The 18,837-nt window shown below is 42.4% G+C and overlaps 1 protein-coding gene across 1 annotated transcript in view; it reads left to right on the top strand.

Moving 5' to 3' along the window:
- SNAPC3 (small nuclear RNA activating complex polypeptide 3) overlaps nt 1–17,223 on the top strand; it is a 41,142-nt gene extending 23,919 nt beyond the window's left edge. The window contains exon 9 of the mRNA XM_073345461.2: nt 1,647–17,223. Within this exon, the coding sequence (XP_073201562.1) occupies nt 1,647–1,794 (148 nt within the window). The 3' untranslated portion in view covers nt 1,795–17,223. The remainder of the gene's footprint in view (nt 1–1,646) is intronic.
- The last annotated feature ends 1,614 nt before the right edge of the window (nt 17,224–18,837 follow it).

Here is an 18,837-nt window from a genome sequence, read left to right on the forward strand (position 1 = left end):
AGGCTAGATATGACACCCTGGTGTTTTATCGAGTTTTGTCTAGGTCACTTCAAAACCAAGTTTTGGCTGGTTGCTCTAAGTGAGCGTTCATGCCCCTTATCCCAGTCTGATACATGGATTGTGCTCCTTTATCTTCAGTATTTTGTCATTGGATCACTCAAAGATAATCAGGCAGAATGCTGTTGGGACAGCCCATCTTGGTGTTCTTAGCAAGTCCCCTGGATGCTATCAGACGTGGCCATAATCCATCTGAGGAGTCTGACCATAAGGGCAGGTGGAGCCAAAGGATCAATGTCGGGGAAAGACAGGGTGGGGAATGCATTACCAGAGGTGATGTTCTCTAACTCCATTATATTAAAACCAGGATTAAGCGGGGAGATGCTGAGCCCCAGCTGGCCAGAACAGCTTTGGCTGGACATCTCTGCATGTTCTAATCTGTGCTGGATAGCATCTTCAGTCACTGGTTTTTTAATGAGTAGCAAAGGCCTTGTCTACAATGCAAGTATTTGCACCAGTGTAGCTATAGTTCACTAGTGCAAACCCCCTAGTGTAAATGTGCTGCACGGGTGCAAATAGTGACTGGTAACAGTACAGCTTACCTTTCTCTTTTGCAAGTCATTTCTTACATTAGTGCAGCCCATCTACACTCCGGGTTTCTACTATGTTTATATAATACCTCAGTACACTGGGTGTGGGTGTCTTTGATCTGTGACAGGTTCTCTAAGTGCTACCATATAATTATTTCGCTGCGCGTCTACCGTTCCTCATCTTGACATCTGTATTGATGATAACTTCACCTCTGTTGAGAGGTATAGAGCAGCACCCTCCCTATTTAACCCAGTCTCCCCTGCCTCATTCAAGCTTATGACTGAAAGGAAAATATTGTGCGTCCATATATGTAGATGCACATGTGTAAACAAAATTTCACAAGTGACCAAACTGCATCAAAAACAATGCAAGCTCTTAATATATAATTAAAACTGCCACTTGTCAGCTAATTGACAACAGTAAGTAAGAGAACTTAGATTAAAAATTCAATTCTAACGACCGTGAGGAAAAGCACTAGACTTTGGATGGCAGTGTTCAGTGTCAATCCCAATTATCTCAACCTCGGTTTCTAACAAAGCGTGTCTCCCCATTCAGTTGATTCCCAATTCTCTGAACAGGTTTGGTTGTTGCTCAAGCAGTTTGCATAATTGGGGAAGCTATTGTACATCTACATTCCTCCCCCTCCCCAGGCAAATAGTTTTAATTTGTATTAAGTTGCCAGGCAATGAATGGGAGCTTCATACTGTATTTTAATTTGAGTACCCAAAAGTTTGCTAAGAGCTTCACAGAACAAGTAAGGACACAGCCCATGCTAGATGCTGCTGCTGTAGCAGCAAGTTCGTGGACGTGATTAAAGGAATGTGGTTCTTGGCAAACAGGTTTGGGAAGGAGCTGCCTCTGCTGGGAAATGGAGTAAGATGGCAAGGATAAGACTCACCACAGTGGGTTATGGTATCTTTCATATTTCACTGCATGTACAGGTGTTCACTGCATGTACAGGTCTAACGAATCTAAGAATAAGATTTTGATGGGGGTGTGTCCTATACACATTAAATGTGTCAGTCTAAAGTGAAACACCTGTGTTTTAAAACCTGCAGGTGGGTGACTAATGAGGACAGTCTCGCTCCAGAGGACCCCTGTTTCTTCTGTGACGTTTGTTTTCGAATGCTCCATTATGATGCAGAAGGCAATAAACTGGGAGAGTTCCTTGCTTACCCTTACGTTGACCCAGGGACTTTCAACTAAGGCTTCAACGAGAACGAATTCAGTGAACTGGAACCGTGAATCTGCTGCAGTGGCGGTTGGGTGGTTCTGAACAGATGTTGTCTGAAATACTGCTGGGGTTTGGGATAGGCCATCATTCCTTTGTTCAGAAGGGGAGGTTCCTGCGCCCATCAAGTTTTTGAATCTTGTTGGTAATCCAGAAAGGGAGCATTTACTTTTACACAGTGGATTAGTGTGGAGGAAACCGCCTCAGCCACGCTTTGTTTTAACTATAAAAATGTAAAAAAGCGCTGCTTGCTTTTTTTTTTTTGAAGTGCCTGTCGTACATTAAGTGTGGAACTATAGACTTCTAGGCAGAGAGACTCACACTTATAAATCTGGGTGTCCAAAACTAGGGTCCTGAATAAAAGAAATCTGATCTTTAAAAGCTGAGCACCCCTGGCTTCCATTAACTTCAGAGGATACTCCATTTGACTTGTAGGCACCCTGGTTTGAAAATTCTGGCCATAGTCTCCTCTGAACAAGGGCAGATGACTTTCATTAACTCTGATGGCAGTAATCCAAACCAATCAAGAGGAGAGAATACATCCTAAGAAACCAGTCACAGAGTGCTAGTTTATTTCCAGGTCTCTTGCTTCAAGCAATGGCTGCTTGTTCATCTCAACACATTCTCCTTTCTTCTTTCTCTCTCTGAAGGAATAGGCATTTGTGAAGAGTAAAATATGTTGCATTTAGCAGTGCACAGTGCCCTACATTTCAAATGAATTTCATGTTTATTTCAATTCCTGTGCTCCTGAGTTTATCATTTATAGTTCGTAATGGGCATTATTGGTTGCAAGTGCATTTTTGCTATTTTAATATTACTTGACTTCTCTATATTGAAACTTAATAAAGTCCTATAATCTAATTAAAATGTGACCTGTCAGCCAACTTTATTTTGCTCATGCAGTATTACGTAAGTAAGAGTACCTCTGCTTGCCAAGATATATTTCAATCTTCCAGGGAGCCTAGATGTAGAGTTTGTTTTTGTTTTTTAGTAATCTGAAATTCTGGGAAGTTGAACAGAACAGACCTCTGCTGTTTGGTAAGAGTAATAGCATGAATTGCTCTTCTCTTGTAAATTTCAAAAGTCCATCAGCTTTCAAAAAAAAAAAAAAATCTGCTTTGCTCAGCATGGAATTGCCTTCTCCCTGTGTAAAAATGAAAAAGGTTTGTCAGAACGGATTCTGTATTATTCAGGTTTTTATATGCCTCAGTCCTGCCAACACTTGCACATATGCTTAACTTCACTATTGTGTGTAATCCCACTGACTTAAAAAATTAAGTATCTGTGTAAGTGTTGGCAGAGGATTGGGGTCACACTGTGTCCATCACTTTTGTATCTGAATGCCTTCCTGTGGCACGTTAAGCATTGTGACTAGGATCAGTCAGTGGTGCTTTCTCCCTTCCTCTACTGTGAGAAGAATTATGTGAGGTTTATTTTTATTTTACTCTTATATCTGCTGTGGTGTATGTCCTTTGAAAATAAGGTCAAAGAAGTGCACCTTCCACTTGGGATGGAAGGTGGGGAGATTTGTGGTAGGTCTCAGTGTCTAAGTGCAAGTGTGTGGTACATTTAGTGGTGATTGATCCACCAAACTCAAACCATCATTATCTTAGACTGAGTATTAATGGGGGAGAAGCCAGTTAGGTGAAAGCAAGACTATAGGAAACATTTCACCAGTATTCCAGCTCTGCAATTCATCCAATTTTTTTCCTTAAAAGGTCTTAATAGAGGCAGAGCTATTTCATGGCTGGTATCTAGAATGTGGATGGGTGTGAGTAAAAAACGCATTTGAAATATGCATGCTCTTGAGCCCTACCTAGTGTTCTGTCTCTTTTCACAGTAGGCTGGTTTGTGCTGCTATAAAGGTTTTTCTAAAAATTCCCTTTGGAATGCAACTCTTATTGCAACTTTCATGTTTCCTTCAAAGAGTAGCATTCCAAGAGTGATGCTTAGCCCCTCTTCTTTGGCTGCCTTCTATTAACATATGGGCTTTCCAGTCCTCTTTAGCACTGCAACTGTGATTAGATAGACAGCTGGTGTAATTTCTAAAGCTACTGTTTTGTTGTGTGACAGCTTATCTATCTGAATTCTAAGAGGCCAATCAGTACAAGTTTTCTTACTAAAAAGAATAGAAGAAAAATTCTGAGATGAGGAAACCAAAAATTTAAGTTTGATCTATAGTTTTAATAATAAAAACTCTTTTCTATCCTGTTTGCTCTAAATAACCTGGCTAATTTACCACTTCACCCTCTCACCTCTGCAAGGCAAAGTCTTAGACAAACTTATCTTAAAATGACTGTTTTATATAGGTTTAAAAAAAAACAAAACAAAAACAACTTGCTAGAGCCAGTCCTCTATTTATCTGATAATGCTCAGAGATACAAGTTACAGCTCTGGTTGTGAGAATTCGCTATATTTATGTATTTTCACAGGGGAGATAGAGAAGTGCTACTTATGTTGTATGTGTTGTACTCTGGCCCTATCACATGCCAAATGAAGTGACTTGAATGCTACATTGAGTAAAAAGATCACACGAAATTATAGTTTGAAAAATCCTTTAATTCCTTGAGTCCCAGGAGCTGTCACAGGACAGCTGTGTCTGGTTTTTGGTTTAGTGTTCTCTTCTGAATGAGCCCGCTGAGTCAAACCCAGTAACGGCCCCAGCTGTCCATTTATAATTAAATTTGTAAGATACCGGCCGGGTTTTTGTGTTTTGGCTACTTGTTTAATGATGTTAGCATTTAAATGATCACAACTTCAACGTCTGTTTCACACCCCATGAAGATAAATGAGAAAAGATCATACCTTTTTATATTTTCTGGCTTGCTCTGCTTTTCTTGATGAGTGACTGACATTCTGAGAGGGAATGAAGCTGACTTGTGGCTGTAGTGTAGACGTAGCCTTACAGCAGCACCGCTGTAGCTACACTGCTGTAGCACGGTGCTCTAGACGCTTGCTGCAGTGCTGAAAGGGGTTTTTCCATCACTGTGGTAAATCCACCCCTTTCCCCCCCCCCCCCCCCCAAGAGGCGGGAGCTAGGTTGACAGAAGAATTTTTCCATCCACCTAGCTGCACCTGCAGTGGGGTTACTGTAGATGTACGAGTTGTGAAATTTTCGTAGCCCTGAATGAAGTAGCTAGGTCAACCTAAGTTGTACATGTAGACCAGGCCTTAGTACCTAGTCTATGTACCTAGTGTTTTTAACAAATACTTTGTTTCTTATGAATACCTATTATATGAAAAAATGTTACACGGTTGGCACTAATTGCACTAGGGGCAGGAAATGCAGAATTAACCTCAATTGTGTCCTCTTGGCACCTAAGCATTACAATAGGGCTTTTATTACTTGATAACGTAACATACGTCCAGTGATGCATATAAGCATCTAAAGCTTCCCATCAAAGTACAGACAAGTTCTTAAAGCCTATATTGTTATAGATGCAGGCTTGTGACTTTTTTGGATGGTTGTATTAACTGAAGCCCTGGGTCCTCAGAAAATAAACGCAAGAATTGAAAGCAGGGCTCTTGCACAACATTGAAAAGCACTACCGCCACGTGAGCATGCAAGAAATGCACGGGTCTCTGATCCAAAAGGCTTACGGACTAAAGAGAGTAGGTGAGCAAAGCCTGGAACTGGAAAAAGAGGCACAGACTTGCTCAAGGTCACACAGCAAGTCAGCTGAATAGCTGTGTAGAGAATTCAGCTCTCCTGAGTCCCCTTCCAATGCCCAATCCACTGGACTGCAGCGTTAATTTTTTTATATATATTTTTTAAAATTATTTTTTAAATCTCCACCTGATACCAGTAGCTGTTGCCATGACAGAGATGTAAAAACGAGGCATTGTCAGGGTGGCATGCATCTAGACACACAGCCTCACTCCTACTCAATGTCTAAAATTAGACCAAATTGGGCCTCTTCAAAACAATAGTCATCTGCTTTCAAGCATCAGTCACTGCCCCTGATATTACATGTAGCTGTGACTCCTGCATCGTGTGCATCTTAAATCACCTTCCACATATCTGTGCCTCGGTTTAGGTTTGTTAGAGTTTTAGAACATAAGCTATGAACAAGTATGAGCTCTGCACGTAGGTGACAAAGGGCAACTTCAGGGCTTGTGGTTGAGCAATGGCCGTCCTACCTAAAGCATTCAGAGTCTGGAGAGCCACTTACTCTAGGAGATCAGGAATAGAGAGCGTGCATGTACAAGAGAGCTCTTGCAACTAGTTCTGCCTGGGATCAACCAGGGCAGTGGCTCTCAACCTTTCCAGACTACTGTACCCCTTTCAGAAATCTGATGTCTTGCATATCCCCAAGTTTCACCCCACTTAAAAGTTACTTGCTGACAAAATCAGACATAAAAATAGTGTTGGCCACACTATTACTGAAAAACTGCTTACTGTCTCATTTTTACCGTATAATTATAAAATCAATTGGAATACAAATATTGTACTTACATTTCAGTGGACCTGGACACATTTTGGGGAAGAGACCCCTCGTGGTGACCTGCAAAAGACCTGCTCAGGCAGTCTGCCAGAGTATTTTGAACTCCCAGAAGGAGTTACATTTCAGTGTATAATATACAGAGCAGTATAAACAAGTCATTGTCTGGATGAAATTTTAGTTTGTACTGACTTTGCTAGTGCTTTTTATGTAGCCTGTTGTAAAACTAGGCAAATATCTAAATGAGTTGATGAACCCCCTGAAAGATCTGTGCCTACCCCCCACAGGTACACATACCCCTGGTTGAGAACCACTAGAAATTCATCAGGGATGCTTTTTTTAGCCTCTGAAGTTTTTTTAGAAAAAAAGAAAAAATCCACTAACAACATTCTTGTTGCTAGATCTCATGAATAAATCTCTAAATAGGTAAAACTTGTCTTACCTCTAACAAAGTAGTCAAATGGGAATACAAACTTGACCGTCTGCTGCCAAGCAGAATCCATTTGTATGTAATGGAAATTGCAGACCAGAGATTGTGACATTTGCTAATGGTAATGTTCCCAAGTGGGCTTAGTGGCCACTAGAATGCCTTGGAGCAGGATCAGAGAGGATTTCTTGTCCTCAGAGACATGACCCATGCTCATCTTTCTACTATAGACCAGCTATGACCATCTCGCACGGGCCTGTCCAACTGTCCCCTATGTTCCATGCTGCTGGTTTCTGAGGGAGAAGGAGGTGCACACTGAAAGAGCAGAAAGAATAAGATGAGAGCTGGGAGTGGATCCTTGCCAAGAGGCTGGTTGCTATGTTGGCAGAAGCCTGTGAGAAGCATGAGGCTTTTCATGTCTTAGAAGAGGGGTGAAGCCCTCTGCTTCTCAGTGGCCCAGGGAAGGGCAAATGGGTCTGGTGAAAAAATAGATTTAAGGCACCCACTTCTTGGCACATACAAACTTGCCGTCTCAGTCCTACTGTGCATCAGACTTCAGTTCCTGCAGGGAAATGCATGTGCTATGAAAATGGGGCACTGAGCCCAGGTATGGTACTGATACAGTGACAGAGACTGCTAAAAAGTATTTAGAATGATGTTCACCTTTTATCCATGTACTCCAGTTTTCTTTAAGGAAAAGAATATTTTGTGCTGATACATCATGTTTCACCCTGAGCTTCTCAAGCACTTCACAAGCGTGAATTAATTAAAACCTGCACATTGATGCAGGTAAGTTCTAAAGGAGCAAACTAATGACCAAAGCAGCTGACCTCATTGGCCAGGTAGCAAAACCTAGCTACAGAATCCAGTTATCTTAAATCTCAGTTCCTAGCTTTGAGTGTTGTAAGGAAGAGGAAGTGGTTAATCTGTTAAACACGAATAATAATTATTTCTAAACCAAGTATTTTCAACCTTGCCAAATCTTTGGGCATTTACCACCCCATAATATTTAGCACTTTGCCAGCACAATGGTGAGGTAGACCTTTGCTTCTCACTTTGAGGGAAAGCTGGAAACCTAGTACACCTTAGTTCCTCATACTACTGGTGTACAATCTTACAGTAAAAATTGACTTGAACAGAGAAACATTGCTTTCTAATCCTGCTCAGGCACTTGAGTTTACATCACAACAGCACCATTTTGCTTTACAAAACATCTAGTTATATTGCCCAATTGCATGAACCCTAGTAAACTTGTGGTTTGAAAAGTAAAGCTGTAACTAAACTTATTCTGTATTCAATTTCACAAGTATAATTTGTGAGAAATCAAGAGTTCTTCTCACCTCTGTTAGAAGAGTTTGGCATCCTGACAGTGCCTTGATTATCTAACCTCCATTTCATGAAAAGGATTTGGAAATAGTTTGTTCCTGGGAGAATAATAGAAGGTTGATGTCTTTCACCCAATTCCCCTGAGTTCCCGGAATGCATTTTCAAATCTCCCACAAGATGCTTCTGGAGGGAGTTGTTCTTGGGAAAAAATGGTTACTTATCTTTCCATAACTGTTGTTCTTTGAGATCTCTTGCAAATGTACATTCTATTGTACGTGTGTGCGCACACCTCATACACAGTTGGAGATTTTCCCCTCAGCAGTACCTGTCAGGGTAGTGTGATTGGTCTCAATAGAGGACCATGCTGCCTCCAACCCTTGTCTGTTCCTTTCTAAGGAAGACTTCTGGAAGGAGGGTAGGTTGTGGAATGGGAATGTGCAACACCTCTCGCAGAATGACAGTTATGGAAAGGGAGGTAACTGCTGCTGTTCTTTGAATGATTGCACATGTCCATTCCATTGTAAGTGACTCACAAGCACTTTGAACTGGAGGTGGGTTCAGCGTCTACTTATACAGTGATTGTAAAACCACCTGTCGAAATCTGGCATCATCTCTAGATTGATGAGAGATGGCATAGTGAGAGAAAAAGGTACGGACCGATGATCACATCGCCGTCTTACAAATCTCCAAGATGGACACATGAGCCGGAAAAGCTCAAAAGCTGCCCGCGACCTAGCTGAGTGAGCTACAACTTTACTTGGAGGAGCAATATCAGCCAATCAGTAGCATAAATGAATATAGCTGGAAATCCAAGCAGAGATCCTCTGAGTGGCTACTGGGTGGCCCTTTACTCTGTCTGAAACTGCAATGAAGAGCTGAAACAGAAACCTGAATGGCCTAGTCTGATCTAGGTAAAAAGCCAAAGCTCTTCCAACATTTAGAGTATGGAGTTTTTCTTCCCATGTACTCAAATGAGGCTTTGGAAAGAAAGTTGGTAAGTAAATTTCTCTATTAATATGAAAATCAGAATCCACTTTAGTCAGGAATTTTGGGTGAGGTCCAAGGAAAACCTTCTCTAAAGAAAATTTTATAGGGAGGCTCTGATACTAAAGCTCGTATCTCCCCTACTGTCCTGACTGAAATTATAACTACCAAGAGAGTCACCCTTATAGATAGGTGTAATAGAACAAGTTGCTAGCAGCTCACAGGAGGAACCCATCAACTTTACTAGAACTAAATTTAAACTCCACTGTGGAACTGGGCTGTGAACTGAGAGTATAATCAGTGCAAACCCTTTAGAAATAAGATTTGGAAAAACAGACTGGTTATCCATGGGAGGGTGGAATAGTTGCCTGGTGGACTTGGATGAAACTAAGAGAGAGCTCTTGTTGTTTCAGAAACAAACTATAGTCCAAGGTATGGTAAACTGGAGGTTGAACTGCGGTGACACCTTTGTGTAGACCCAACAGAGAATCTATTCCATTTTGCAAGGTAAGTAGACCTAGTTGAAGGCTTCCTGCTACTCAGCAGAACTTTCTGCACTCCCTTAGAGCAATCTCATTCTGAGTTGGCGCATCGACACTGTCTCAGGTGCAGGGCCTGAAGGCTGGGATGAAGGAGGTGGCGTAGTCCCGGGAGATCACATCTCTCAGGAGCAACAGTGGAGGTTTGACTAGTAGAGTCAAAAAACAATATTGACTGGGCCATGCTGCGGGTACTAGAATAAGGTGAGAGGAATTTTGCTTGACTTTGGACAAGATTTGGGGTAGGAGCAGAACTGGAGGGAAGGCATACAACAGGCCTTTTGACCAGGGTAGGAGGAAAGCACCTGTCAGTGAACCCAGGCTGTGATTTGCTCAAGAACAAAACATGACATTTTGTTTGCTCTTATTGCAAAGAGGTCTACTCAGGAAGTTCCCCACTGCTGGAAAATGGACCTGGACATATTTGGGGGAAGAGACCGCTCATGGTGACCTGAAAAAGACCTGCTCAAGTAGTCTGCCAGAGTGTTTTGAACTCCCAGAAGGAAGCAGCTTTCAGGACAGAACTGGCAACGCAAAATTTCCAAAGGATCGCCTCCTGGCATAACTTCATCAATTGAGCCCTCCTTGTTTGTCTACATAGAACAGGGCTGCTGTGTTGTCTGTGAACAACAAGAAATTCCACCCCAATATATTGAAGGAACATCAGGCAGGCTAACAGATGGCCTGAAGCTCCCTGATATTTATGTGGAGGCTTAGATTCTGTGGAGACCAAAGCCCCTGAGTCTGAAGAGGACCTAAGTGACCTCCCCAACCTAGATTCAATGCATCTGTGACTGCAGTGTGTCTCTGCTGTGGAGGGTCAAAGGGAACTCCCATGCATACATTCAAGGGTTTTATCCACTAGTGTGGGAGGACGAGACCAGAGCACGTTTTTGAACCACTATGTCCATATGATGATGGGTCAGTGAACAAACAGACAAACCAACTCTACAGTTCTCTGAGGTGCAGTCTGGCATGCTGCACCATGTAAGTGTATGCCTCATGTGACGTAGAAGTTTGAGGTAGAACCATAGTGACAAGGTGCACTATTAGGTCTAGAGCAGTGACCTGCCTTGTTTGTAATCTCTGCTCCCAGTAGGAAAGCCCTGACCTTTGTAGAGTCCGGGACAGCGCAATGAATTCTGTTCTTTGAACCGGAGTCAGGATAGATTTCTTTGTATTGAGTAGGAGACCCTTTGCATCAAAAATGGACTGAATAGTCAATACGCTGGAGAATAACTGAGACCTGGATTGGCCTCTTACTAGCTAGTTGTCTAGGTAATGGAATACGTGGACTCCCAACCTTTGCAGGAATGCTGCAATTACAGTCATGCATTTTGTAAATATGCAAGGGGCTGCCAACAGTCTGAAAGGCTGTACTTCAAATTGGGAGTAGGATCCATGAACCATGAAACTTTCTGATGAATTGCTATATGAAAATAAGTATCCTTTAAGTCAAGAGCCAAATACCAGTCCCCAGTAGCTAAGGAAGGGATAATAGATGCTGGAATAGAATTTTGTTTTCTTTAGAAACTTATTTAGCTGCTTTAAATCTAAAATAGGCCTGAAACCCCACCTTTGCCTTCAGGATTAGGAAGAAATGGGAGTAAAATCCCTTCTGTCTGAATGACACAGGGACTTGGTGTATGGCCCCCACGAGAAGGAGAGACTACATCTCATGAAAAGGCACACTTGTGAAAGTGGCCTGTGAAGAGGGGCTAGAAAGGCGGATGAAAAGGGGGAACAGAAATAAATTGAAGGGTGTATCCCTGTTCGACTGTGATTAACACCCACTGATCCATAGTGATGTAGGTCCAAACACTCAGGAAGTGGGATAGACAGTTGGTCAAAATTGGGCTGAATAAAAATAGTACTCTGGGAAGTGGTAAACTGCTCTCAACCAACAGGTCAAAATGATTGTTTAGAAGACCCAGTTTTCCTAGAACAACTGGCAGGTGCAGAAGAAGGGGGGAAATGGAGGGTGCCTCTTGTAACTTCTCTCTCTCTTTTTGCACAAGTCCTTGGTGTGTGGCAAGAAGGGATGAAACCGCTGGGACTGCTGTGGGTGAAACTTTTTTTTTTTTTTACCAGTGTATAAATCGCTAGAGATTTAAGGGTCACCCTCGAATTCTTAAGTCTATAAAGCCTCTCATCCGTTTTATCAGAAAAGAGCAAGAGGCCTTCAAATGGGAGGTCTTCAGTGATCTGTTGCATCTCATGAATGAGGCCAAGATGAATGCCGCATAGTGAGAGCAGAAGCTATAGCTTGAGCAACAGAGTCTGCCCCATCCAGGCTCGCTTGCAATGCTGTTTTGATAACTAATTTGCCCTCCTCCTCCATCGCAATGAACTTCTGCTTTATCTCATCTGGAAGTTTCTTTGAAATTTGAACAGGATATTATCCCAAAGGCTAAAATTGTAATGAGGCAGGAGAGCCTGCTGGTTCATGATCCTAAACTGTAAACTTTCAATGGAATTAAGCTTTCTGCTGATCTGGTCTTTTTCTTTCAGAGTTGAGGCCTGTCTCTCTTTTTTTGTTAGCACCAGCAACTGCCAGGGTGCCTGGAGGAACATGTGCAGAAGTGCTCAAATCCAGGTGAAGGGACATAGTATCTTCTCTCTACCCTTTTTAGCAGTGGGGAACAGGGAGGTCAAGGTCTGCCATAACATCTTGACAGGTTCCAGGATGGCCTCATTAATAGGAAGAGCTACCTTTAGAGGGTCCTGCACAGGCTAAAATGTCCATGAGCCTGTGTCCTTTCTTGCACATCTTCTGGTTGGATATCTAGAGCTACAGCCACCCTCCTTAGCCAGTCTTGATGAGTTCTGAAATTATGAGAAGGGGGCAACATAGACTCAGTCACTACTGCTTCAGAAGGAGACGAAGAAGAGAAGGCTGTGGGTTGTTGAGGCGGTCCCTCTCCAGTCCTCCACAGGAGAGTCCTCAGCCCGCTCCTTCCCCTGCATGGTACTGATGCCTGCACTAGGGAGGGAAAGCAGTAACCCTGCTGCAGATGCTCCTGGCACCTAGCAGATGTAGAAGGGCGGAATGGGAGCGGAGAGGCTCTAGAATGTGGAGGGAAGCCACAAGGGGTCTAGAAGGGCCACTGATGTGGTGGTAGGATCCAGATATACAGGCCATAGATCCTTAGAGAGCCGAGACATAGTGAACAGGTATCCCACTGGGGTTACTAGGTATGCTCAATACAAGACACATTTGGTCTGATAAGTCCTCAGACCACAGGGAAGCTGACCCCGTCAGTACCAGGAAGACCGGCTTTGAGACTGGAGGTGGGGGTACTGCCAAGATTATCACTGGCTTCCTTCTGGAGAGAACCCAACAGAGAGGTTCAGCAACTCTAGAAGTCACCAGTACCAAATGGTACTCTGGAGCTGGGACTGTAGGGGCATGCTCTAATCTCAGTACAGGTGAGATTCCTGAACACTGAGGGAAGCAGGCACCAGTAGGTTAAGCAACTTTGTGGCTGCCTCGAAAGACTTGGGTGTAGACAGCACCAGAAAGGGCTCTTGAGTCTCCCATAATAAAAGGTGCACTGGCCCTTCAGAAACTGGTCTGAACAGCTCCTTCCTGGGCTTCAGAGTCAGCAATCCCTCCTGATTTACAGACTGCCTCTTTGAGCTTACCTTCGCTCAGTGCCTTCACCGTAGATTTCAAAGGCACCTTTAGCCAATCTTTGGAAGACTTATGTAGCCTCTTCTTAGGTACCACCACTGAGGATCTGCCTCTTGACTCAGTTGGATCAGGGGAGCACTCCTAACAGATGTGAACATACACAGATTCCATAAGCAGGTACTTGAGTGTGGCAGCCCTGTCTTTTTTATTTTTGATTGGGGTTTGAACCTTGTACAGATGAGACACTGGTCACTCACATGCACCTCTCCCAGACACTTAAGGCAGCTGAGGTGTGGGTTGCTCACTGGCATTGATTTGTTACATGAGCGACAGGCCTTGAAGCCTGGAGGAGATGGCATTAGTCTGGTACCCAATTGGGAACTGGTAATGCCCCTCTAGAAAAATACTCTAAATTTATTCTTATATCTAACTACGTACGAATACAATAGACTGAAAACTAATACTCTAGGTACTATGTACACTGAAAGAGGGAAGACTAGCAAATGAAAGGATTGCAGCTCCAACAACAGTCACTGGCAGTAGGAAGGGGCAGTGTGGCCCTTTATACCTGTGTGCAGTGGTGCGAGGTACCAGAGGGCACTCACACTGCCCCCATGGGTACCATGGAGGGAAAAATCTGACAACTGTGCACAAGATATGCACACACCTACAGTGAAAGGGACATGTGCAGTTGCTTGAAGCTGAACTGTAGGATCAGTACCTAGAACACAGTGCAGTATAGAACAGGTATAGGGACACATTGCAAAATTCCGTGGGTAGACTGAAAAATATGTTTTCTTCAAAAAAAATTTTCCTGAGCAATACAACACACTTTCTGACCAGCTCTAAGCATGTGGATGGTGTACAAATCCCAGTGTAAAGCAACCATCTGCATGTATAAAGTGAGTAAGGTTTTTTTTTGTTTGCAGATTTAGCTGCACAGCCATGCCTCTGTCCCATCAACATTTGACTGTTTTAATGCACTCTACACAAGGCTACATTTTGAGATCACATAGAAACTGAATGTGGTGACAGTTTGCTAATAGCGCATCTGCACATAGAGTGATTCCAGAATAGCTGCTCCTGACGAACTCCATGTGTTGCTTCTCTTACTCCAGAGTAAGAGTGCCTTATTCTGAATTAGTTTAATCCACTTTGGAAAAAAACAAGTGGAAATAATAACTTAGGAGAACCATGACTGTCTTTCATGTCCATGAAAGACAGATTAGAATGCAGTACAAGATGACTGACGAGGGAAGGATTTATACCTTCCCAGACTCTAGCCCTGTCATTCAAGCAAAAGAAAATGTGAGAGAATCATAGGACTAGAAGGGATCTCAAGAGATTATCTAGTTCACTCTCCTACACTCACAGCAGGACTAAGTATTAGCTAGATCATCCCTGACAGGTGTTTGTCTAACCTGCTCTTAAAAATCTCCAGTGATGGAGATTCTTCAACCTCCTTAGGCAATTTATTCTGGTGCTTAACCACCCTGACAGGAAGTTTTTCCTAATGTCCAACCTAAACCGTCCTTGCTGCAATTTAAGTCCATTGCTTCTTGTTCTATCCTCAGAGAACAATTTTTTCCCCTCCTCCTTGTAACAACCTTTTGTGTACTTGAACTTAAACAACTTTTATAACTAAACTCTTACAGGTTTCTAATAAAGTACAGAATCCCAAATTTTCATATGTACACAATAGATTTTAGGCTGCAAAGAAGCCATTTGCAGCTCCCATGTTGGGGTTGATTGAAAGCTTCCTGCATGCTGTAGTTTAGTGTTACTCTACCCAGCTGCCTGTGACCCCAAAGAGCCAGAATTTAAGCCAGGGATTGCTGGAGCACAGTGATGGTCCAGACACTGCCACTATGCTCTCTATTCTGAGGGCCAGGTGGACAATGGCACAGGAGCTTGACCAACGGTCCACACTGGTATCTGCGTGGAGTCCCTGTCGATTGGTTTAGAAACAAGTGAACTCCTAACCATCTCCCTTAATGCATTTGGCCAACTGTACAGTGTATACATTTCATAGGAGGAAAATCTGTTTTAAATTCTCACCTTACCTTATTCTGGATTAATTTTGATGTGTAGACAGTTGAGGGTTATATTGGGAGCAGCAGTGGCTACTGTTGAATTTGGAGGTGGAATTCAAGGTGGTGTTTTTAATATCCTGTAAGGAAGACATTTTATTTTGCTACACCTAATACATAACTTTTAATAGAATTAAAATATAAAATTAAGTATACAAAGATCAATGATCAATTCTGCAAATTGAGGGATTGTTTAGTTTCTTAATCACTCAGTGCAAACAGTATGGATGCAAATTGTGTTTTCTATATATTTCTGGTTAAGGGACAAAAACTGCTCATGCACAGGAGCTAAATCTATGGATGCACTAAAATTCAGTGCTTAATAGCAAGTTACACTGAGTGGGTCCATGGTCCAATTATGCAGCTTAATCTGCAGGACTGGGGCCTTTGAGTGTAGGTTTCTCAAGGCAAGGCTATAACCTCTCTTGTAAAGGGTCATGCACAGCAATGGAACTATATCATTAATAAAAATGTGAAGCATAATAGACATGGTGTTATCCACCTGCACAACAGAAATGCTAAATTTAAACTCTAATACTTAAGGCTAAATATTAGTTCGACTATATAGTACCTATATCCAGGTTTAAATAGAAAGACCCATCTACACTATGAAAACAGTAGAGTCTAGGGACCCACTTACATTTATCATGAGACACAACTTAATTGTGTTGTATCAGGGTCAGGTAACTGGGCTAAAGATTCACAACCCTGCCTGTCCCCACTGCAAATTTTAACTGTCTCCTTGAGGGCTAGTCCTTTTATGGTACTAAGTATTTTCTAAAAGTTGAGATGGGGCATTCAGGAACCCTCTCTACTTTACTTGTTCTAAACTCCTGATTAGGAAAATAGTGGAGACCTTCCCTAGATATTATATATAGCTATCCCTGTTTTGGTTGAAGGGGATTAGGGGACCTAGGGAAAGACACTGCATATGTATTATTTTTGGTGCTTTATTACTTAGTCTTCATGAATACTGTTAGAGCATAAAAATTATAAGGAAAACTACTAATGTAAAAGTTAAATTTTTATGTGTAATAGATATGCGTGACAATACAGACATAGATATCTCCATCAATACACATACAGCTAACCACTTAAAATAAACATTGAGCTACCTAGGGACTCAATTTTAGTTCACGTTAATTCAGATAATGTATAGGGAGTTTTTTCCTTAAACATGTAGGAAAATAAACAAATCCTTGCATCTATAGTTTTGACACTGTGCAATTGAGAAATTTAAAAAATGGAGCCTAAGTTTATAGAACTGTATGTTAACTAATTTGTAACAATTAATATTAAGTGCTAATTTAGAAAAATGTCTCACTTACAAGATGCAATAAAACTGAGTGATTCTTAAACTTTCCATCTATGCCCTACAGCCAGCTAAGAAAAAAACTGCAGTGCTCTTGGTCTTCACATTAATACACCCTACACTGCTACTGTTATGAAGAATGACAAGAAGTTTGTTCCAAAAAGCTAAGTTTAGTATAAGCACTGAAAAATTCGCAAAAAGAAAAGGAGTACTTGTGGCACCTTAGAGACTAACCAATTTATTTGAGCATGAGCTTTCGTGAGCTACAGCTCACTTCATCAGATGTTTACCGTGGAAACTGCAGCAGACTTTATATACACACAGAAATCATGAAACAATACCTCCTCCCACCCCACTGTCCTGCTGGTAATAGCTTATCTAAAGTGATCAACAGGTGGGCCATTTCCAGCACAAATCCAGGTTTTCTCACCCTCCACGCCCCCACACAAATTCACTCTCCTGCTGGTGCTAGCCCATCCAAAGTGACAACTCTTTACATAATCAAGTCGGGCTATTTCCTGCATAGATCAAGGTTTTCTCACATCCCCCCCACCCCCATACACACACAAACTCACTCTCCTGCTGGTAATAGCTCATCTAAACTGACCATTCTCCAGGTTTAAATCCAAGTTAAACCAGAGCATCTGGGGGGGGGGGGTAGGAAAAAACAAGAGGAAACAGGCTACCTTGCATAATGACTTAGCCACTCCCAGTCTCTATTTAAGCCTAAATTAATAGTATCCAATTTGCAAATGAATTCCAATTCAGCAGTTTCTCGCTGGAGTCTGGATTTGAAGTTTTTTTGTTTTAAGATAGCGACCTTCATGTCTGTGATTGCGTGACCAGAGAGATTGAAGTGTTCTCCGACTGGTTTATGAATGTTATAATTCTTGACATCTGATTTGTGTCCATTTATTCTTTTACGTAGAGACTGTCCAGTTTGACCAATGTACATGGCAGAGGGGCATTGCTGGCACATGATGGCATAGATCACATTGGTGGATGTGCAGGTGAACGAGCCTCTGATAGTGTGGCTGATGTTATTAGGCCCTGTGATGGTGTCCCCTGAATAGATATGTGGGCACAATTGGCAACGGGCTTTGTTGCAAGGATAAGTTCCTGGGTTAGTGGTTCTGTTGTGTGGTATGTGGTTGTTGGTGAGTATTTGCTTCAGGTTGCGGGGCTGTCTGTAGGCAAGGACTGGCCTGTCTCCCAAGACTTGTGAGAGTGTTGGGTCATCCTTTAGGATAGGTTGTAGATCCTTAATAATGCGTTGGAGGGGTTTTAGTTGGGGGCTGAAGGTGACGGCTAGTGGCGTTCTGTTATTTTCTTTGTTAGGCCTGTCCTGTAGTAGGTAACTTCTGGGAACTCTTCTGGCTCTATCAATCTGTTTCTTTACTTCTGCAGGTGGGTATTGTAGTTGTAAGAAAGCTTGACAGAGATCTTGTAGGTGTTTGTCTCTGTCTGAGGGGTTGGAGCAAATGCGGTTGTATCGCAGAGCTTGGCTGTAGACGATGGATCGTGTGGTGTGGTCAGGGTGAAAGCTGGAGGCATGCAGGTAGGAATAGCGGTCAGTAGGTTTACGGTATAGGGTGGTGTTTATGTGGCCATTGTTTATTAGCACTGTAGTGTCCAGGAAGTGGATCTCTTGTGTGGACTGGACCAGGCTGAGGTTGGTGGTGGGATGGAAATTGTTGAAATCATGGTGGAATTCCTCAAGGGCTTCTTTTCCATGGGTCCAGATGATGAAGATGTCATCAATATAGCGCAAGTAGAGTAGGGGCTTTAGGGGACGAGAGCTGAGGAAGCGTTGTTCTAAATCAGCCATAAAAATGTTGGCATACTGTGGGGCCATGCGGGTACCCATAGCAGTGCCGCTGATCTGAAGATATACATTGTCCCCAAATGTGAAATAGTTATGGGTAAGGACAAAGTCACAAAGTTCAGCTACCAGGTTAGCCGTGACATTATCGGGGATAGTATTCTGTTGGTTAAGTTGTCTTCACAGGCACATGGTACTCTATATATTTTGTTAGGTAAGCAAGCAGTTGGCCAAGAGGATTTATTTTTGATAAGTGTAATGCAAGTTTTTTGCCACACCAATGAGAGAGTTTACCTAGACATTGTTATTGACCTGCACTACAGAGATGGCCAACTAGAACGTATATTAAATGATCTTAAACTTTTTCTTCACGGCACTGTGTTAGTATCATTTCTATAGTGTTGCATTTGAAGCCTGGCTGAAGGATCATGTTCAAGTTGTG

This window comes from Lepidochelys kempii, chromosome 5, assembly GCF_965140285.1.
Source record: "Lepidochelys kempii isolate rLepKem1 chromosome 5, rLepKem1.hap1, whole genome shotgun sequence".
Lineage (NCBI taxonomy): Eukaryota > Metazoa > Chordata > Testudines > Cheloniidae > Lepidochelys > Lepidochelys kempii.